This window comes from Cryptomeria japonica, chromosome 2, assembly GCF_030272615.1.
Source record: "Cryptomeria japonica chromosome 2, Sugi_1.0, whole genome shotgun sequence".
NCBI classification, from domain to species: Eukaryota; Viridiplantae; Streptophyta; class Pinopsida; order Cupressales; family Cupressaceae; genus Cryptomeria; species Cryptomeria japonica.
In genome coordinates, this window is record NC_081406.1 from 577,172,334 (window position 1) to 577,195,675 (window position 23,342).

At 32.7% G+C, this 23,342-nt stretch overlaps 1 protein-coding gene across 1 annotated transcript; it reads left to right on the plus strand.

Moving 5' to 3' along the window:
* The first annotated feature begins 5,357 nt into the window (after positions 1-5,357).
* On the plus strand, positions 5,358-7,477 carry LOC131051820 (probable methyltransferase TCM_000336). The gene is made up of 4 exons (XM_057986428.2): positions 5,358-5,463; positions 5,549-5,983; positions 6,116-6,397; positions 6,942-7,477. The coding sequence occupies exons 1-4, from the start codon at positions 5,383-5,385 to the stop codon at positions 7,305-7,307; spliced, it is 1,164 nt and encodes a 387-aa protein (XP_057842411.2). The 5' UTR covers positions 5,358-5,382; the 3' UTR covers positions 7,308-7,477.
* Positions 7,478-23,342: the final 15,865 nt, after the last annotated feature.

Here is a 23,342-nt window from a genome sequence, read left to right on the forward strand (position 1 = left end):
TATTGTTTTGTAAATAATTTGGGTTTGACATAAAGTCTTCCACATAACATTTTTTTAAATTCAATAATTGACTTTAAAGTAGATGTAAAAGCGAAAAGCGAATTCTTTTGTTAGATTTACTTTGGTCTAAAATGACTAATATCTAAAACAATAATTTTTCATGTAGAATTTAGCAAAATAACTCCAAACCATCCTTAGATATCTCAAGGATTTAGTCTTGATCTTCCACCTTAAGCTTTTATCATTGGGAGTTATTACATACCACAAAAATGTACTTAGATTAAATTTTAGAATGACACGACCCACATTTTGCACTATCCACTCATCCACCTATACTAACAATTTCTAGATCACCATTAAGGCTTTATAATGTTCCAATTGTACTCATATAGGTGTGTTTCTTTGATCACCCAATCAAGAATTACCATGCCAACATATTCTTCATAAGATAATTCTACCTTGGAAATGTTTGAGATAATATATTTTTGTGTTGGATTGGGAGATGATTAAATCACTAACCTCATTAGTCTATAGATATAACTAATTCGAATTGATAATCAATTAAAAACTGAGAGAAGGAAAATCTTAAGGGAAATTTAAATGTTTTATGTTGGATTGGGAGATGATTAAATTACTAGTCGCATTGGTCCATATAATTGATTGCAATTGGTAATTGATCAAACAATGAGAGAAAAACAATCTTAGGGGGAAGTTGACTACCATTAGCAAGTGAAAGTTTAGATATAATAACAAGAGTAGAAGAAAAAATAATTCTTCAACCTTTACTTGATAAATTAATCTATCATACAAGTAGAATGAATAAATTGACTAAGGAAAATAATAAAGCTAAGCTAAAGGTAAGGAACATGGAATAAGGAAACAAGAATATGAAGGTCATCATAGAGACTATCCAAAATTAGAATAAGGTAATTCTAGATAGATAATGTATAGAGCAAATAAAAATTTATCAATTATAGATTGGAGACACTAAAATTTTAATGCATACAGTAGATTTATACATCATCATTATACCTAGAGAAAAGTACCTCTATCCATTACATTTAGTTTCACAACTTACCATTTAATTATTAGAAAAAATAATTTTCTTTAAAATTTGATTATTTGTTTCAAGAGGTGTTACTTTGTTCCAACTTAAATTATTTTTATATTTTTCTTAAAGATAAATACATTAACCAAAAAAGTTCTTCTATAAAAACTAAATTTAATAAGTATCACAATTAAAATATAATCCAATTAACCAAAATAACTAGTATAAATATCTTAAATACAATCATTTATCGGTCTAGAATCATTTTAATTACTTAAGAATTATTTTATTTTACTTTGAAAATAATTTTATTTATATAACATATTAAAAATATTCTTTTATTTACTTAATGTTTTTTTTAAAAAATCATTTAAGAATAATTTTTATTTTAAAATTAGTTAAGAATTAGTTTATTTATTTATATCTAAGAATTATTTTTATTTATTTAAGAGATTTTATATTAGTTTAAAATTATTTAAGAATTGGTTTGGAGCATGTACTCTAACCCCAATAAAAAATGGGTTAGGATTCTCAAGCACAAATATCAATTCTCTAGAAAGGGAAAGAATTTTAACCATTAAAAATTGAATGAAGAGTCCGACCATCTGGAATTTCTTGGTTTCTTGTAGACCGATTATCATTGAGTATATGATCCTGCCAGCTGGGCAACAATACTTTTGCTAGCTTTTGGGAGGATTCATGGGAAGGTCGTAGGGTGTTGAAAGATGAGGATGATATTAGGGAGATTAAACAAATCACAAAAGAAAAATGGGGGGTGAAAGTCATAAACTATTTGCAAAAGAAGCTAGTTAATGGCTTCGAGGAATGGAATTGGAAAAATATAGAATAACTTAATCTCAGCTAGTCACAATCTGAGAAGTTTAGGGAGATTTAAAAAAAGAAAAGAATCATGCTCACAGGAAAACCAGATGAAATCAAATGGTGTGGAGCTAAGAATGGGAGATATGCAGTCAAAATCAGGTATAAAATTCTTGAGCAGGTAGGGGAGGAGGTAGGTTGGCCACATTATCTTTGTTGGAACGAATATGTATTACCTAAGGCAAGGGCTTTCACTTGGTTGACATTGAAAGGTTGCATTCTTACAGGGGAAGGATTAACAAAGTTCAAATTTTAGGGACCTTTCATATGTGTATTGTGTAGGGAGGAGGAAGAAAAACTCAACCACCTACTACTACATTGTAAATACATTAGTAATTGCTGGAAATTTTCATTAAATAAACTGAGATGGCATATATTACTTCTAGCCACACTAAAAGAGTTGTTTCAATGTTGGAAAGTAGATCAAGATATATCATTGTTCTCTAGCATTTGGAAAGTTTCCCTAACCTTGTTGATTTGATCAGTTTGGAAGGAAAGAAATAAAAGGATTTTCTTGGATAAGGAGGAACCAATTGAAAGAATTTTGGTCAGAATAGAGAACAACATTTCAAAAGTGGTGAGTGTTGCGACTTCCACTCACAATCATAGTAAGTATCCTTTCTTCATTGTTGATTCGTGTTTGCAAGAACATTGGCCTTCTCTTAAATTTCAACTTATTAATGTGCCTGCATGGGCTAATCCATCTCTTAAGAAGACAAAAATAATTGATTGACATAAACCTGATATGGGGTGGATCAAAAACAATTTTGATGGGGCTTCAAAAGGAAATCCCAACACTTCTGGAGTAGGATGTGTGGCCAGGGATGAGAAAGGGATTATCTTGGCAATTGGCGCTAAAATATTGCATGACATGAATAATGAAGTAGAGGCAAGTGCGGCCTTATAGAAAATCAACATGGCTCGAAAAATGGGGATCACACAAGTTCACTTGGAAGGAGACTCACAAATTATCATCAAAGCCATTGCGAAAGGGGAAGCCCAAAATTGGAAATTTAAGAAGTGTTTTAATATTATCAAGAGAAATTAAAATTATTTAATAATTTAAAATAATCTTATACTAAAAGGGAAGGTAACGGGGTGGCAAAACTATTATCGAATTGGGCGTGCAAATTTAATGAAGAAAATCATGAACCTTGGTGGCTTGATTTGTAGGATCTCCAAGTTGGCAGATTTGATGTAGGGGAAAGGACCCAGTAGTTGTGCACCCTAACTTTGCGCTTCTCAAAATCCTACTTGGAAATTTCAAATCACTTGATTTTTTTACAGCAGCTTACTTGGCAAGTCCCCTGCTTATAACTAAGGTTTCAGGGCCACATCGTCAAATATGATGCCACATCAACATGCTTTTTGCCAAGGTGTCCAAAACAACCCCCCAAAAAAGTGAGACCAATAGGCATGCAAAAGAGACCCCAATAGTTGTGCAGCTGATATGGCATCACCTGATTGGTTACTTTTTACAATATTAGTACATTTCTTAACAACTATTGGTACATTTCCTAACAACTGTTGGTACATTTCCTAACAAAAATTGATATTTTTTGTTTCAAACAATAGGTTTTATTTGTTCAATTTTTGGAACAAAAGGTATCAACAACCCTCACGACAATTGGTACATGCTCAACTACTCGGTCCTTTCCCCTATGAGAGGTGATGTGAAGGTACTTAGGTTTAATCACTACAACCAATGCATGTCATCCAATACGCACAGATGAATTTAAATAAGGATCTGCAATGGTTTTTCTTCATTGTTGGCAGTGACGTTTACAGTTAGAGTGGGTGTCGATGGAGGCAAATTTCTCCCTAAGGCCAGTGAAGCAACATCTTGCATTCATTAGGAAAATTATAGATGATCATCTAATAAATATTTCTCATTCAACAACCCATGCTATTTCATATGATTCAGATACCAATGTTGGGGGATGAAAATATGGCATCAAGATATCGCTACTGCACCAATATTAACATTGATTCACTTTTCATGGCATGGTGTCTGGAATTTGGTGATAGAGAGACCACATGATGGATTATGTTTGGCCTTGGTGAAGAGTGAACGACACCTCAGGTTGGAAGGGTTACTAGAGATGGCAACTCTTGGGAAGGGTTTGAATGCACCATTTGGTGAATGGCGATATTTCTCAAAGTTTGCTCCTCCCAAGTGACCATTCCTCGTATGGAAGGAGGAAAGTGATAGAGAGGAGAGGAAGGAGGAGGCACACATCAGGTGAGAGTTTATCAAGCAATACATTGTAGACTAGGAGCAGGGAGGTGTGCTGTAAGTGGGTACATGCAAGTGGCAGTGAGGAAGTGACTTAGGTTCAAAGCGGAGGACTATTGGGATGGGCAAGCTAGCAAGAGGCCATGGAGGGATTGAAAGCCCCATTTTGTTCAAATTTTGTGAATCATGTAATTTTTTTGTTAATTTTGTAAGTTTAAAGACGATTTTTATATGAAGATGTAAATTCAATATACGGTTATATTTTTTTTAGGGAAAGAGGTTTTCGATAGGGATGATACTATATATGTCTATATATATGCTCTATATATGATGCTATCAGAATGATTTCTCGGCTCAAGGCCAGATATTGGGTTCCAAAGTGTGTGGGTGCTTGGGGGTGGCTGGATTTTGAAGGATGGTTGTTTGGTTTAGTTTGATACGGCTATTTTATTTTATATTAGTTTGATATATTTTATTAGTATCATGGTTGTTTTTGGTTTGTAGAGGTGAAGGGTTCGTGGAGATCTGCTTTGAATTTTTACTCTTTGAACTTTAATTTAATAATTATTCTATTTAAAAAATTTTATGCAACTTTTGAATATTCTTATCAGTATTTTGAAAAATAGAAATGCAACTCTTTTCTCTAGTTGTTCTACTGGTGTTCACTTTTCTTTACTCGATGCTCTTCTACAAATTCAAATGCAAATCAGTAAAGTTGCACTTGAAATTGTGTATCTTTAGAAGTTATTATACCAGTGGGGGAATTCCCCTTGCACCGTTGCTAGAGTCCCCATAGATCCCTCCTCTCTCAAAAGTGTGGCATGGACAAAGCTAGTCTGTCAGATATGATAGTGATTCCTACTCTTATGCCTATCAACCTCCAATTTCCAAAGATAATGTTTCTCGTGGTGGCTAGTCCCAAACTTTCAAGCATCCTTATCCCTCTTCTTGTGAGCTGCATGATAATGTTCATCCTTTCTGCCCCCACCAACTCTCCCTCTTTTTTAATATTGTCCAACTATTATAAAACTAAATGGGAATCATTCATTTTAAAATTCCTTAATTAGCACTCTTATTGGCTTCCGATGCCTTGTGAAGATTCTCTGATTCCATAACGAAGCAAGCCTTGGCATCTAGTGAGTGTTAAATACATATATAGGTATGGGTGGATTATCTCTATCCATGCCATCTGCAAACAATCTTAAAAATAATTGATAAAATGGCGTTGAATACAGAGAAAGTTCTGGCCATGAATGGCGGGCAAGGAAAGAGCAGCTATGCAAGAAACTCATCGCTTCAGGTAATCTCCATTCAATGCCTTCCCTAAACTTAGACTAGACATACTTAAAAGAGTCATTTACATCACCCATTGTGTTGTATGGCAGGGCAAATTTCTGCGTTTTCTTCAACCTTTTCTACAAGAATGCATTGCCCACATGAACATCACCCCATGCAACAAGTTCGCCATTGCAGATCTGGGTTGTTCTTCTGGACCCAACTCACTTTTCATTGCACATACCATCTCCACGGAAATCCAAGATAAATACATGGCGATGAGTCTACCAAAACCAGAGTTGCAAGTATTCTTTTCAGATCTGCCCTCCAGTGACTTCAACTTGCTTTTCCAAAGCTTACCACCACCTCCCAAGGGAGACAAGCAAGAAGAAGAGGAAGAAGATGATAATGAAAAGAATGGTACAATAAAAACTAGATGTAACTACTTTGCTGCAGGAGTTGCTGGGTCCTTCTACAACCGTCTCTTTCCCAAGAATTCTCTCCATTTTGTTCACTCCAATTTCAGTTTACATTGGCTTTCACAAGTTGGTTCTAATCCTTTTGTGCATTTTTCAGTTAAAATGAAAAACAATGAAGGCAAATTCTGTTTATTTAAGAACCTAATTAACCCAGCAAATGTTTTTTTAACTGGATAGTTGTGCATGCTTGAAAATCAGGTCCCTGCTGAAATCGAAGATAAGAGGTCGAGATCTTGGAATGGGGGAAGAGTGTTCATATCAAAAGATGGGCCAGTGGAGGTTGGAGAGGCATATCTGCGTCAATTCCAGAAGGATTTCCACAGCTTTTTAAGAGCCCGTTCTGAAGAAGTAGTTGCAGGAGGTTGCATGTTTCTGAGTTTGTTAGGACGTCCAGATGAATGTGAGGACCCCAGAGACCAAGGCCCATTCGCCACTGTATGGGATATTCTCCACGCTTCCTTCAATGACATGGTCATTCAGGTAGAGTACTAGTTATAGAAAACTAAAGATTTCTTTTTTTAAAATTTGATCTCAAGGTATCAGATTGCCACAGTTCAGATCAGTATATGTTGTTTTTTTAATTCAATTGTATAAGATTTGTTTGAATCAATCTTTGGGATCATATTTCTAGATCTATTAATAGAATGTAAAAAGAAAACTGATGGAGAAAAATCTTAAGCTATTCTCTCTTACAACTCTCTTTTTACATCTTAATAATACATCACAGAATATTGAAAAAAGAGCTCGAAGAGAAAAATGAATAACAGAATAAGATTTCTATCCTTTTTATTCTTACAACTTTTATTTTATATTAGATAATAGAACAGAGAATGTAAAAAGAAAAAATGTATAAATGAGTAACGTTTTTGTCTTATAACTCCTTATTTTACATTCTGATGATAGATTACAAAATGTGATCTCAAATATTGATGCAAATAAATCTTACACAATTGAATCTAAAAACAACACGTACTAATTTCAATTTCTTTTACATACTAATTGATCAATCTTATTTTGGCGTCAGGGAGTGATAGAGGAGGATAAAAGAGACTCTTTTAATCTTCCCTTCTTTTCTCCCTCTTCTCTGGAGTTGAGAGCCGAGGTGGAGAAAGAGGGGTCATTCACAGTGAAGAGAATAGATTATTTCTCTGTACTTGGGCAGCCAAGATTTGAGACAGAGAATATCAAGGATGAGGATATTGGAAGAATGGTGGCCAATCATTCCAGAGCTGTTCTGGAAGGCATGATTTCGGCTTATTTTGGAAGTGAGGTGGTGAATCCACTGTATGAGAATTTTGCAAAGAGAGCTGCAGGTAATGCTTCACAAGTGATGGAATCCATTCTTCACGGAGGAGAGTTCTTTGTTGTTCTTGGAAGAAAACAAGATTGAGTTGACAGCTCAACTCGTTTTGTCTTTCAGAGTCATACTTCCAGCTTAAAATTGTTTTATTTTATTTTTTTTCTTTCAGAGTTTGGAATAAAATTATTTGTGCTGACTCGTATGTCCAGCTTGAAATTGTTGTTTCTGCAATTTCTTATTTGTTTCCTTGTCAGGTTTCCCAGGTGGTCGTTTGTTTAAAATAAAAATAAAAATACAATTGTCCATTCACCAAAGAAACAGAAATAGATTTTGTACATTTTATATTATATATTTTGAAAATTATATTGTGTATCATATTATGAGTTTTCTATACTTATCAAAGCATGTTTTTACACTAATTTTAATATTATGTTTTGGAGTCTTATGTATTCTATATTTATCAAAGTAACAATTAGAAAGTATGAAATGAGAGGTAATATATATAATATTTGAAATAAAACATCTTATAACAAAAATAAAATTCATCAAAAAAGTACCTTTCACTACTAAAGAAGAGTTAGACACTAGTGTCATTAGGTATATAGAACAAAAATGTCGGAGTTGGTATAGAATGCTTTGATATCATGTAGGAGGCAAAGATTATCGCACAAGTCCTAGAATCAGTTGCAAAACAAAATGATAACCTTTCACAAGAGATTATGACTGCAAAATAGCTTGCTATAATTAAGGATGCTAATGATGTACAATAATGAATAATGGATCAAATGATAGTACATACTCTTATGCTCTACACCTTAGATCAAAGTATGATCTTCTTATTTATGATATAAATTGTACAAAAGCCTTGTTTATATATACAAGGATAGGAGGAAAAATTAGACAAGATAAAACACATGTCTTAATCCTATGACAAAATAACTAACATTACAAATATTAAATGACCCAGGTAACAAGAAGTAAATGAGATAAGATAAGATAAGTTCTTATTCACAACTAAAAATTCTAGAAAGATTCCTAGGACCTTTAAGTAAACTTAACATCTGAACATGACCTACAATTTTACACTCATGTCGTACACTCACAAATCGGCTACAATTAAGAATACACCGCACAAAGTTTCTCAACCACAAGATGGACTACACAAGTCCAAATAAATGAAAACAAATGGGGCTAGCATAGAATAAGAAGCAGTGTTCACTCGACTCTCCAAAATCAAGTTGGAACTAGTTAGACTAGATTGATCTCATCAGAAAGGGCCCTTGTAATAATTCTCGTCCAGTGCAATACACCTTTTCAAAGGAAGGTCATGTTGATAATTGCTTACTAATGTTTAATTCCTTACAAAGATGTTGTGTGTCCTCTTTCAAATGTAACATCTGATTAGTAATTTGCTTATTATTGTTATACAATATTGATTTAAAGCATTATGTATTGCATAATCAATTCTTTTGTTTCTTAGTATGATGTCACATCTTCTTTCAAACATGACACCCCACATTTAGATTATCATGATGTTGCATGTTCTATTTCAGACATGACATTGCACATTTAGATTCATCAACTCTAGGTCCTAACTTCAATAGCATTCCTACCACATGTTCTAAAGAGACTAACTTATGCAATTAGCCCTTATGAGGGAAATGTACAATATACATATGAAAGCACATCCTAAGGAAAAGACACTTTCTTTCTATGAAAAAAACCATATTTCCCTAAAATAATAACCTTCTAAAAGTTTTAAATTCCAAAATAATATGATTTATGATTTTCTAAGACTCAATCAAAGTCCAAATTCCACACTTAATGAATCTTTAGTTTTTTCTGCCAACCTCAACAATTCAAAAATTTAAAAATATCCTTTAATACAATTTTCTAGGGGGTGTACATTTTTCTAGTTAAATAAATTTTATAAGAAAATCTAAATTTTCACACAAAATTAAAAAATGTTTTCAATTATATTTCTAATAGTACCTGATAGAATTCATGATTAATGAATTCTACAGTGCCCAATAATCACCTACATGCAAATACTTGCCACGTACAAGAGAAAAACCTACAAACAAGACAGTGCAAGAATAATTGGAGACAATTGCAAGAAGAATCATGATTGAATTAACTTGCCAAAATAATTAATTATAATGAGATCAATCATTTAATAAAGGAGATCATAACCCTAAAGCAAACCCTAAGGGTTGAATGCATGAAATAAAATAATTATTAAATGCCTAAAAAAGCTTCATAAATTTAGCTTAAGTGAAAAAAGAAAAGGTGACTTAATTAATTAATCAATATGATTAAATTAATTACGTAAATAAAACCTTTTACTCTAACACCCCCCGTTAAGATGAATTTAGGGAGTAGCCAAAAAGCTAAGTGCATGAAAGCAGCTACATGCAAAAAAAAAAATACATGCAATAATGCGAATTTGGGTCCCGACAACAAGGCCTGATGAGGTACCCAATCACAACATGCAAATCTCTGTAAAGTGGAGAAAAAGGAGAAAAATCAGTGGGAAAAAACTCGTCTCCAAAAAGAGATGGAAAAAAGAAAGTACAAGTGCATGTCTCAAGAGACTCTCTCAGGAACATGTGCACAACCAACCCCCCGTGAGAGAGGTTTGAGACTCCAAAGCCCCCCAGAATGATATATAGAACCCATGTGTCGATAGTCAAACCAATGTGTCTCCAATACAGAAGAAACAAAGGTTGCGGACAAAGAAGAGGATACCCCTGAACAAGAGGTGAAACTGGAAGGCCTGGATGATGCTCAAAGGAGAATGCATGATGATGTTGTAATGGAATCCCCAATGATGGTGGAACAACAGATGTGTTGAATCTATCATCTGAGAGGGAATAAACATCCTCTGAAATATCCTCAAGAACTAGAATAGGTGGCTTGATGCATGGAGCTACAATGTCAGGCAATGCTGAAGAGGAATCTTGCTAAATAGAAGCAATCTCAACAGGAGATGGAGGTGTAGAAGTCACAACACTAGTCTCAGGAACAATACACAAGTTTAAGTGACCTGACTTCACCTCAACATGCTCTCTTAAAGAAAGAGAGTGATTCTCCGACATTGGAGATGGTGGACCAAAATGAGAGAAAGAGTACAAGCGAGAAGAATGATCAAATGTCCCTATTGCAACAATATTGCCAGTCTCACTGTCTCTGATGTGCACTGAATCTTGAGTGAACTCAACTGTCTTCCTTGTCCCACTGTGAGTAATTTGATAGACAGAGAGAAGGTTAGAGGACAAAGATGGAACACATAATACATGATGAAACGTACCATCATCAATGTTGATAGAACTTTTCCCACATACAGTCATAATAATGTTGTTACCCATCAAAATATGTGGTGTAGGAGAAGCCTGAAAAGATGAGAAAATATCCTGTGAAGATTCCATGTGATGTGAAGCACCTGAATCAAGCAACCATCTAGAAGAAGGTGGACTGACTGTTGCACATAATGCATGACCCTTACTTTTCTCCTGTCCATGTGTTTGTAATGCAGAAGCCCTGTGAGAAGTAGAAGAAGAAGGAATATTAATGTTGCTCTTTTGAAGAAGAGCTGTCAAATCTGAAACCTGTTTTGCATATCCATCAATCTTCTTCTCATAGCACTAAGACTCATCATGATTTGTCTTGCTACAATAAGAACACTTAGGTCTATCTTTCTTCAATTCCCCCCCCCCCCCTTAGGAGGAGGCAGTCCAGAAGACTACTATGAACTAGAATCTTTCTCACCTCGGGCCACATGGATCAAGTTTCAGACTCTCTTTGGCACCATCAACAAGTTTTGAGCTCTACAAATTAAGGCAGAGTTGAACTCTTTGGCACCTGATTCCTTTCCTACCATTCACGAGTTAACAGATTGAGGTGGAAACGGAAGCCAAAGACCGAAGAGCCTGGGAAAAACCCTAAAAACAATTAATAATTAATAATGAATTAATTATTATTATTCCTAATTTTACCCACCCTGCCACTACAATTCCACTGCCTATAAGTCCCACCCAACCTGGGCCCCGGCAAATTCTACTATGGTAGTTGGGCCCCGTAGGCTTCTAAGGGCCCGTAGGCTTATAAGGGGCGCCTGTTAATGGCATCAGTAAATTAAAGTTCCGCCGCCGTTCATTAATAGTTGTTCGCCTGCTAGCCCTCCTCCAATTAGCCGTTGCGGCAAATAAGCTAGAATTAATAATGAATTAATTATTATTATTCCTAATTTTATCTTCCTAGATTTAGCTTAAGTGAAATAGATAAAAGGTGACTTAATTATTAAATCAATATGATTTAATTAATTAAGTAAACTAATGCCTTTTACTCTAATACCCCCCTTAAGATGAAATTAGGGAGAAGGTAAAAAAACTAAGGACTAGATGCTAGAAAGCTAAAAATGGGTCCTGGCAACAAGCCCTGATGAGGTATCCAAGTATAAAGAAATCTTTGTAAAATGGAGAAAAAAGGAGAAAACCCTGTGGGAACAAAAACCCTCTCCAAGAAGAGGTGAAAGATCAAGTGAAAGACTAAGAAGCCTCCAAACAAGAATGTTCCAAAAGATAGGAACAAAAGACGAGCATGAAGAATCACCGAAGCATGAAGAAGCTACAAACTTTGTCATAGAAAGATTGCTAAGATGCTGAAATAAGAACCAACTCTGAAACAAAAGATGATTAGGAACAAGAAGACATGAATCTACATGAGTGCCCTCAATGATACTACTCGAATCTGAATCAGATGGTGAACACAGGCAAAACATCTAGAATCCGAAGATACAAATGGCACAAGTACCAATAGTCTGAAGAACTGATCAAATGAAAAAATGGAAGGTTGCCTCCAAAAATAGGAATGGAAGAGTGTCCATATGGTAAGTATTCCATCTCACTGAAATGCATGGGTAACCAACCGCTTCATCTGCCTAGTACATAGGAACAAATATTGAATACATAGCTCACTCCAATGCAAAACAAAGAAACTGGTGAAAAGTTATGAGATCAGAACTGAAAATAACACCCCTGACTTCAAACGACTGTATAATACACCAACAGCAAAAACAGGTGATGAAACCCACATATCTAGAAAGTAGACGAAACCAGCTTACCAACGATATCTCGTTTGCCAAAAAACGATATCGTATGTCAAGTTATGGCCAAAAGAAAAGAAATTGATGCAAGGTACTTTTGCTAGACAAGGTTTGACTTTTTTTTTAATTAAAAAAAAACGTTTTTGTAACATTGATCCACTATTTTTAAAAAAAAATGAAAAACCAAGCAATCAAAAAAAACTTTTACCAGCCCATTGATTTTTTTAGAAAAAAAAAATTGACACAGGTGCAGGTGGTATGGATTTTTGTGCCTCGTAAAGCGTGTCAATAAAAATTATGCCCCAGATCCCCCCATCATCGAAAATAGACAAATTATATATCAAAATTCATGGAATCAATGTTTTGAATGCAACCGTGAGGTCCTTTTTTGCCCAAATTGCTCCAAAAAATAGGTGCCCCCTGGATCACAAAAAAGTTGAATTTTCAAACCATCACAGATCTGGCCCCATGAATGAAAAATTGACAAACAAAAGGTCAATCCAAATCAATGGTGAGGTCCAAATCAACCCAAATTGCACAGAAGACTTGCTATAGGTAGAATCTCTCAATCTGAAGAACATGAAAGCCTCAGGTCTGAAGCTCTGATACCATGTTAAAGTTGTGAAATACAACCTCATAGAATCCAGTGAACACCTGTATGCAAATAACCTATCACAACAATGGAAGATTCACAAAACGCAAAGATTGCTTTGAAAAACCTAGAGAAAAAGAATGCAATAATAATAATCAGATCGGTTAAGGATTACAAAGGGATCAATCCTTATAAAAGGAGATCAAAACCTAAAAGGAAAAACCCTAAAAGAAATTTTAATAATTAATAATGAATTAATTATTATTATTCCTAAGTTTAGCTTCCTAAATTTAGCTTAAGTGAAATAGAGAAAAAGTGACTTAATTATTAAATCAATATGATTTAATTAATTAAGTAAATTAATACCTTTTACTCTAACAATACCCTTTTGATCTAAATCTACACAACATTGCAAATATGTAATCGCATAATTTTAGGAATTTTAAAACCTTGAAATTAAAATTTATCCAACATAAAACTAAACTTTGATCTTGAATTCAAAAAATCCCCATGTTTTACAAGAAAAACAAGTAATACCTTAATGTATCAAGATATGATCTATTTAATTAATTTAGGTACCAAATTTGTAAATTAAACAACAAGATAAATACCTCTAGAAAGAGTGATGACAAAAAAAAATTAAAAATTCAATCCATCAAGCAAAGTCAAGTACTCTTTTTCACAATTCATGCTTTTAACTTTAACAAATCCTTTCCAATCCTTCAAGTTTATTCAAGCCTTTTCTACTTTTGTCATCTGCAGTTTCACTCAAATGAAAGTCACTTTTACATATAACCATTTTATATGCAACTGTTTATTTTCCCACTCAACCTAGATCTTTTCAAAAGAGAGTTTACAACTTAAAATGCAATATCTCCTTAAAGACACTTTACTCTTTTCTCTTTTAAGTAGGCCAAAAACATAGCATCATATGAAAAACCATTTAATCATTTTTGCACACATCAAACAAAATGCAGAAATGAAACTAATAAAAATCACCCAAGAGAAAACACACTTGTACATCTTAACACAAGGATTTATAATTGTGCTCAACATTGATGTTTGTTTTATTTCTTTCAACATCATATATCCTATTACTCCATCTGAAGCAAGATGAGTTTACAATGCCAAACAAACCACATGGCCACTACAATTGGTCACCATTGAGATTTTATTGGAGCTAGGGAAATGCTTAGTGAAATGGTGGTCTTAATCAAAACTTTAATATAGATGATTGGCTTTCCTTATTTAGCCTCTATATTTCAGTTTACAATAATGTTGCCATTCATTATTTGATAGCCTTAACTTCTCAAAACCCATCTTACTTGTACTCATTTATTTTAATAAGATCATAATGCATTTGGTCCCAATATAATTTCATGAAGTTATAGAGTCTCATATTCATTCTAATATCAAAAGTGCAATGTTTAGAAGATCTATATATATCCTTGAGCTTCAATTACTAGAAATACATCCACATGCAATTTAGTTTCTCAAATATGCTTCTTCAAATAGACAACCATTCTCTTCAAGCAAATAATTAATCTCTAAAAGAAAATAATTGATCTCTAGAATTAGATAATCAATATCCCTTTCTATCGCTACCATAGACAATCAATCTCTAGAAGCAAATCCTCCATCTCTAGAAGTAGTAAATTGAATAAATGGTTCTAGATCTTAATATTAGCCTTCTTAAAAAATATATAATTTGAAACAATATTTACTTCAACTTTACTATGAATGCCTGAAACAAACAATCTCTGAGATAAAAAAACAAGGGGCTTGTAATTATCTAGGGGTAAAGTAAAGTTTTCTTTTTTGAAAGAAAATAAAGCGTCCACCCCCACCCACACTAAAAGTAGGTTACATATAAAATTTGGTCAGTCAACGAATTTAAGAAATAACTTTACAACACATTATAGAATGGAAGGAAATGATAAAAGGTGCACATTCTTGTCTCTAGGACCATCCCACACACCTATATTACTCAATATTTACACTACCCCTTCTATAGGTGCCTTCATTTGAGTTGAACTTCAATCCATACATGAATCTCTACTATATCAAGGGGTTCAACATTTTTCCTATTCATTTTGTTTTCCCTCAATCATTAAAATTGAAGTGCAATAGGAACTTGATAGCTATGCAAGGATATAACTTCACATGACTTCTCAAATATTCATAAATTAAGCCAATTAGATTCCCTTTGCTAGAAATAGTAGAATTTTTTTGAACCATTCTAAACTATTTATTTAAGTTTTTATTTATAAATGATTATTTTAATTTGGATAACCATTCAATAGATATAAACATATTTTAGATTGGGTTCCCAAGAGGTACTACTTGATCAATTCTTATAATGCCAAGTCCTTATTATTATCTCATTTTTTATGAAAATATCTCTTGTATCGATATTTGTTTTTTCATCAATCTTTTTTCATATCTTGACATTTCTCACCATCTACCTTTGCTTCATTTTGGATATGTATCATAGAAATTTTGTATTTTTTTTCTTTTTCTTCTTTTTTTTTCTTTTCAATATTGAACTCTAATAATTTGAAAAACACAAATAATGTACATGAAAAATCAATTTCAAATTATAAACATTTGAATCCACAATGTACTTCAATCCTTTACAATTATTTATAGGAACTTTTACTTTTGAAATTGTATTTCTATTTCTTTATTATTTTCCAATTAATAAAGGATTCCCATTTGACTTATATACTACCTGTCAAATACAATTATATTGTCATCTTGGTAGGGACTAATATGATAAAAATAAGGATAACACCACTACTCGTGAAACATGGGTCAATGAATTTGACTAAAAAACTACATAGTTGAACCCTGATAGCAATATCATAAGGATAACACCAATTATTGGCTACTGATTTATGTTTATAATGTTTGGCGTATAAAGAAATACATATTAATTACAATGTTTGTCACAACTTTACTCAGAATTAAAAGAATGTTTGTAATTAAGTGTCAATTATATTCTATTTAGTAATGTTTTTTATGAGCTCATTCTATTTTTTTGTTGGCTTAATATCACAATGACTTTTGGAAAGAAAAAGTTTTAAGTTATCCTTACTGCAAATAGACTAATCTGGAAAGAGTGGCATATCCAATTTTCAAATGATGTGATTTTTTATTTAAAGGAAATTAAACATAAAAATAAAATTGGTGATAAAAATATACTAAGTAATTAAGTTAATTGAAAAAATAAATTTATTAAAAATTTATAATTTAGTGTGTTAGTTATAAATGATCATAATGATTATACATTTTTTAATTATGTTATTTATTAAGGTTCAATTTTCTCAAATATATAATGAAGAAAGGATGAGTTCAAGATTACACCTGCAGTCTTTAACCCAAAATCTTTAGATCTCCATAAAAGAGGTAACAACTTAGAGACATGCTCTTATATTGTGTTGCAAATGATTTGAGTTTAACTTAAAACCCTCCAAAAAATTGAAATTTTAAATTCAATAATTAACTTTAAAATAGGTGTAATTAACTTATTGTTTTACTATTATGTAAAACAATATTTTTTCATATAGATATTAAGAAAATAACTCCATCCCATTGTTAGACATCCCAATGATTTAGTTTTGATCTTTCACCTTAGCCTTTTATCACTGTGAGTAGATTATATGACAAAAAAAGTGTACCTAGTTTAAATTTATGAGCATGTATTTGAATTTGAATTTTTAATTTCAAATTAAAATTAGGCACATGTAAACCCCTTCCCAACAAACTATTATGATTTAAATAAAGCACAAAAATATGAAAATTACATATTATGGTGTTGTATGAAAGGATAGACCCTAATTCACTATTATTATCTAGGAATATTTAAATGCATATATGGGCCTATTGTCTTTGATCATTGTTCCTTACCGTAAAGTACATGTGATAAGAGTTTGTCAAAACAAGAACAATCTTAACTTAACAAACCCAATGGTGTTTATCAACACCACCCCTTCTAACATAGGTTGCAAAAATCAAGGTAAATATATTCCTAATATTAGATCATATGTAACTCAAATGCATGGGTAGGTTTCAATATTGCATGTGTTTTTTTTATAGAAGTGAGCATATATTTCACTTTTGTGGGCATGGAATTGAAATAGGACAATGACTATAAGACATATCGATCGCAAAGCAATAATTTAATAAGTTCTAATTTTATAACACATTGGAAAATCAATTGTGAAACTTATCATAGTCAAATATTCATCAAACCTATAGTCAAGTGTACCATTATTGTATTTATTTTCCAAGTTGAACTATTTTTATACCACTTGGAGGAGAACCAAGGATAACATGAGAAGTTTATTATTTATTTTTTGTCATAATCACTTTTGAATTGAGTGACTAGAGCCTCAATTAAAATTTTAATGCCTTCAATAGAGTGATTAGATTTCTTGTATTTTTGTTGCATTATCTCCTTGAAATGAATTTTTTTTTGGGTAGGTGACTTGAAGACTACTTTTCCACGTTGATATGGTCACAAGTATAATGCTCCTCATTAGAATTTTTAGGTTCATTCTCATGTTGAGCTAATGTAATTATAAGCTCACAAGCATAGGCTTCCTAGTTATAGTGCTTAGCTTTATATTCATCTTTGTAGTATTCTTTATCATTACATTTCTCTTATCTTTCTAGTAATGTGTTAACCACTACATATTTGGTAGATTTAAGAGAAAAATAAGAATATTGACAATAGAGGAATCATAATCTATGCTCATGTACCCTTCCTTTAGTGAATATATTGTTACTTTATCATGAGGCATATGATTAGGATGTCTTAGTAATGATTCATTCTCCCTTGATTAGGTTTCTTAAACCTATCTACGATGCCATCTCTTAGGGTATTTCCTTAAGGGAACACATCATCTTATCCAATTTATCATCAAGCAATGTGATTTTTCTTAACTCAAATCAAGTCTTCTCAAGTGGCTAAATCTTCCCCTCTATCCTTTTAGAAAAAAATCATATAACTATAATATAACCCTTTATGTTGGTGATTAATGGATAAAATCCTCTCAGTACTTATCCCTTGGAAGGGATCACGTCTCAAAATCAAAGGCACATATTATATTAGCATTAAATGTACATAGATTCATTGGGCCTCAACTTTTGAAGAAGTTGTTAGTGATCTGAGCTATTTTTTCACTAACCCAAGAGCCTAGGCTTAATTTCTAAGGCGTCAACATAAGAAAAATAAGATATAACTCATGATTAATAAAAGGATAGTTCAAGACCAATTCTTTAGTTAGGGTGGCCCTTCTTCACTTTAGGCTATATACGAGATATGGAGGTATTACCCAAGGTTATTATAAGACAATTAAAGAGAAACAAAATAAACACAAAATAGTCTTGAGAATAAATCCACCATGGACACATGAAGCTTATAATTTTTTAACTAAACTTAACTTTGTAGGCTTGCTAAGTTAGCATTGTAGAACTTCTCTTACTATACAATATACAACATTTATGTGAAAAATCATGAACCAAGTTTAAATCTCCAAATACATGTAATTTAATCACCATACTTCACACATGAAAATAATGAAAAGTAATAATACATAATCCTTTGCATTCTTATTAAATATAGGCTCACATATGATGTTATACAAGTTAAGTATACTAGATTATGTGAGTTATCACAACAAGTGAAAAAAAAAAAAAAATAGTTTTTTTTTTTAAAATTGGGAGTTGTTTGGTTAAATAAGTGGCTACAATAATACAAGTGCCTTAATCCACTTGAATTGATAGAATTAAACATTCAATCTCAAGAATTTTAATATAAGTAAACCATATGCCTACTAGCATAATATGATTCATGAACAAAGAAAAAAAATTAGGAATTAATTCCATAGTGCCAATTTTTTCTTGAATCATTTTCCCTTTATTGCTCTTGTTCTATGTGACCCACAATTGATTTATAATCTAAGAAATTCAAGGTGGGTTCCCTCATATGCTGGAATTTGTAAAAATATTGATGTCGAGGTTTTGTGTTAAAACTAAAAAGTGTTTGTAATATTTTAGGCTATCAGAGTTTCTCTTCCTTGGGCATCATTTCCTTGTCACCCTCAACCCATGAAAACATGACCATTTTCCTTAATCTTCTTCTTCCACTTGAGTTTTAGGTTTCCCCATTCCCAAGGTACCATTTTCATGTTCCCCTTGACCTTTGAAACCTCTACCCCTTGCATTTTTTTCCTCCAACATCAAATTAATTATATTATCCTTGCTTTGGTACATAGTATCCTTGAATCCTAATTCCTAATCTATTAGATGTCCCAAATCTTGACTCCTAACTTAATACTTTCACTAAATTACCTTATTGGACTGGGAGTTATAACCTCATTAATACCTAGGTACCTGCTCCTTGTCATTCTCAAAGCCAAAAATCAATGGTTTACCTTATGCATCTTTTCAAAGTCAAACTTTTTCTCATCCCCTTACCATAGTACTTTCTCCTCAAAATTCCCAAACCTTGGTCCACTTGATTTAACTTTATTCTCATCCTCTTCCTAGGTACATGTTCCTTGTCATCCTTGATAGTCATTTTATCTTTTATCCACCCCTTTCTATAAGTACCTATCATGAGGTATGCTAAACACCTAACCCTCAACCCCTAAAAAATTGACACACCTCTCAATCTACTCTATTCACTCATCCACCTACTCTAACAACTTCTAGATCACTGTTTAGGCTATATTATACCTCTACAATGTTCTAATGTACTCACTTATATAGACTTGTTTCTTTGATCACCCAATCAATAATGACCATGCCAACATATACTTTATAAGATAATTCCATGTTGGAAATGATTGAGATAATATAGATTTTGTGTTGGATTGGAAGATGATTAAATCATGAACCTCATTAGTTTGTATAACTCATTCCAATTGATAATTAATCAAATAATGAGAATGAAAAAATATTAATGAAAATTTATATGTTTTATGTTGGGTTGGGATATGATGATATTACTAGCATCATTGGTCCATTAATTGATTGCAAATAGTAATTGATAAAACAATGAGAGAAAAGAATCTTAAGGGAAATTTAACTACTATTAGCAAGCCAATGCTCAAATGTAATAGAAAGAGTACAAGAAAAAATAGGTCTTCAACCTTTACAAGTTGATAAGTCAATCCATCATACAAGTAGAATGAAGAAATTAACTAAGGAAAATAATAAAGTTAAGCTCAAGGTAAGGAACATGAAATAAGTAAGCAAGAATATGAAGGTCATTACAAAGACTGTCAAGAATCATAAAAAGGTAATTCTAGATAGATCATTTATAGTCCAAATAAAAATTTATCAATTATAGCCCACACGAGTAGCGAAGTTGGCTTGGGTCGTGGGTTTGTTCCCCATTGGTCTTAGGTTCAACTCTGAGGCTCACATTTGTCAGATGCACGTGGATTGCAGGTGGCTGCATACATCCCTAGAGGACCATTCTCGCCTCAACTCACCATTTCCCAGCCCCAACTTGGTAGTTTGTAAACCCAAGGTAAGGCAAGTTTGGCGTTAGACTAGGTTGTGAGGATACTTCTAGCGTAAAAAAAAAAAAAAAAAAAAAAATCAATTATAGCTTGGAGAACTTGAAATTTTAACACTAATAACTTAGATTCATACATCATCATTATACCTAGAGAAAAGTATCCGTATCCATTAAATTTATTTTCATAGCTTAACATTTAATTATTAGAAAACTTATTTTGATTTAAAATTGAATTCTTTATTTTAGGAAGTGTTACTTTATTCCAAGTTAAATTATTTTTATATTTTCTTGAAGATAAACACATTTATGAAAATAATACTTCTATAAAAACTAAATTTAATAAGTATAACAATTAATATAACCCAATTAACCAAAATAACTAGTATAAATATATTGAATACAAACATTTATAAGTCTTAAATTTAACTTGATCTTATTAATCTTTGTTATTCATCTTTATTTTGAACTTTGATGTAATTGACCTTTGGGATAGGTATGAGACACCTCCTATTGCCCCCACCTTACCCTCCCTCTTTTAATTTTTTTTTTTTTGATGAATATGCCTTCTCTATTAATAAGAAATATTAAAGTATATATTCACAAAAAAAGGCCAGGGGATACAAGATCACCCCGTGAGAGTCACTCGGCCAGCGGCCGAAAATAGAGATTCTCTCCCTTCTATAACGAGGCCTTTGGCATCTTGTGAAGGCCGGTATGAAGTGTAAATACCCATAAATAGATATGGGTGGATGATCTCTATCTATGCCATCTCCAAACAATCTTAAATTTAATTGATATAATGGTGGTGAATACAGAGGAAGTTCTAGTCATGAACAACAGCTATTCAAGAAACTCATCTCTTCAGGTAATCTCCATTCGATGCCACGGTTCATGCGATCAGTATGTGTTGTTTCAGATCATATTTCATGATCTATTATCAGAATGTAAAAAGAGAGCTAGTGGAGAAAAATCTTATGCAGTTATCTGTTATTCTCTTACAGCTCCATTTTTACATCTCGATGATAGATCACAGAATGTAAAATGAGAATTCTAGAAGAAAAATGGATAACTGGGTAAGATTTTTATCCATTTTCCTCTTACAACTATCTTTTTATATCTTGATGGTATATCACAGGATGTAAAAAGAAAGCTGTAGGGAAAAGATGGATAACTGGATAATATTTTTTTTCTACGGCTTTCTTTTTAACATTCTGATGATGGATCACTGATCCAAAATATTGATGAAATAAAATCTTATACAATTGAATCCAGAAACAACACACATACTAATTAAGATATGGAATTTGGTTTTGGCGTCAGCTAGTGATAGAGGAGGAGAATAGACTATTTCTCTGCACTTGGGCAGCCAAGATTTGAGACTGAGAATATCAAGGATGAGTATATTGGAAGAATGGTGGCCAAGCATTCCAGAGTTGTTCTGGAAGGCATGATTTCGGCCTATTTTGGAAGTGAGGTGGTGAATCCACTGTATGAGAATGCTTCACAAGTGATGGAATCCATTCTTCACGGATGAGAATTCTTTGTTGTTCTTGGAAGAAAACAAGATTGAGTTGACAGTTCAACTTGTTTTTGTCTTTCAAAGTTTGGAATAAAAATTGCTTGTGATGTCAGAGTCGTAGGTCCAGCTTAAATTTTTTTTATTTTTTTTTCTTATTTGTCTCCTTGTCAGGTTTCCCAGGTAGTCGTTTGTTTAAAACTAGCAGTTGCAGGAGAAGTGCCTGCAACAGGAGGTCGATAGGTGTGATTGTTAAGGAGCATGAATGAGTGATACAGTTTAGTTAAGGGTAGAAGCCTTCAATAGAGTTATAAAAATACACGTGAGTAGCATGGTGTCCTGAATCACTTAGTTATTTATTTTTATAAAGTAAGGTTCTTCAATAAATGAGAGTGCTTAGAGAAGTCAGGGAAAAAGAGACATGAGGTGATCTATGTTGTAGAGTCACACATATTAAAAGTTGTGATATTGAAATAACTAAATAAGAAATTTTTATTAAAGTGAAAGAGTTAATTGTTTGTGTACATATCCCAACCAATGGTTGTTCCCAAATTTTAATATTTCCACCCACCATCCCCCATGCTGGTGTATGCAGCATGATGTACTTGAAGAATATGTTATGAATATAGTTATACAGTTTTTTTTGTAGGCTATATTATTCCCAACCAGAATTTTTTGTTGGACCTAGAGTCTTGTTGTTATCCACCCTCCATCCCCCATATTGGTAAGAGCAGCATGTTATATAGCCTTTTGTTGAATTGCATGTGATGTATATGATGAAAGACCTGCATCATTTTTTCATTTATATATGTTAGTTTTGGATAAGATAAAAATTTGGTGAAGTTAAAAACTTTGAAAATCTTGAAAATTTGAAAGATAGTATTTTTTAGTAATATAATACCTGATGAATGTGTAATTGCAGAATTGGAATCTCCTGTATGATGCATGTGAGTCTTTCTTTGTTGTGAGGCAGCTTTTCTGCTTAACTTTTGTTTAAGATTTTTTTTGCAGTGAAGAGAACCTAAAAGTGGGAACGACTGTTAGAGAGAGAAGGCAGTAAATGTTGAATTGAATAATAGGTACAAATTCAAAACCTTGGGAAAGCATACAGGTGCTTTACATATTGAAAACAAATAATACAAGAATCTACCTTACAAATTCAAACCTTTCACTGCTTGGAGCAGACATAATAGCCTTGAAAATTGCTTGCAAACTACAAGTAGTGACACCCACAAACAGTTAAGTAACAGAAACAAAGCAGGAACCCTGCAAGCACATGGTAGGAGAAAATAAACAGTTTATAAACAAAAGGTAATACAAAACAAAAACTTTTTAAAATAAAATGGAACATTGCCTTGCAACTTCAAACCATTAGCGGT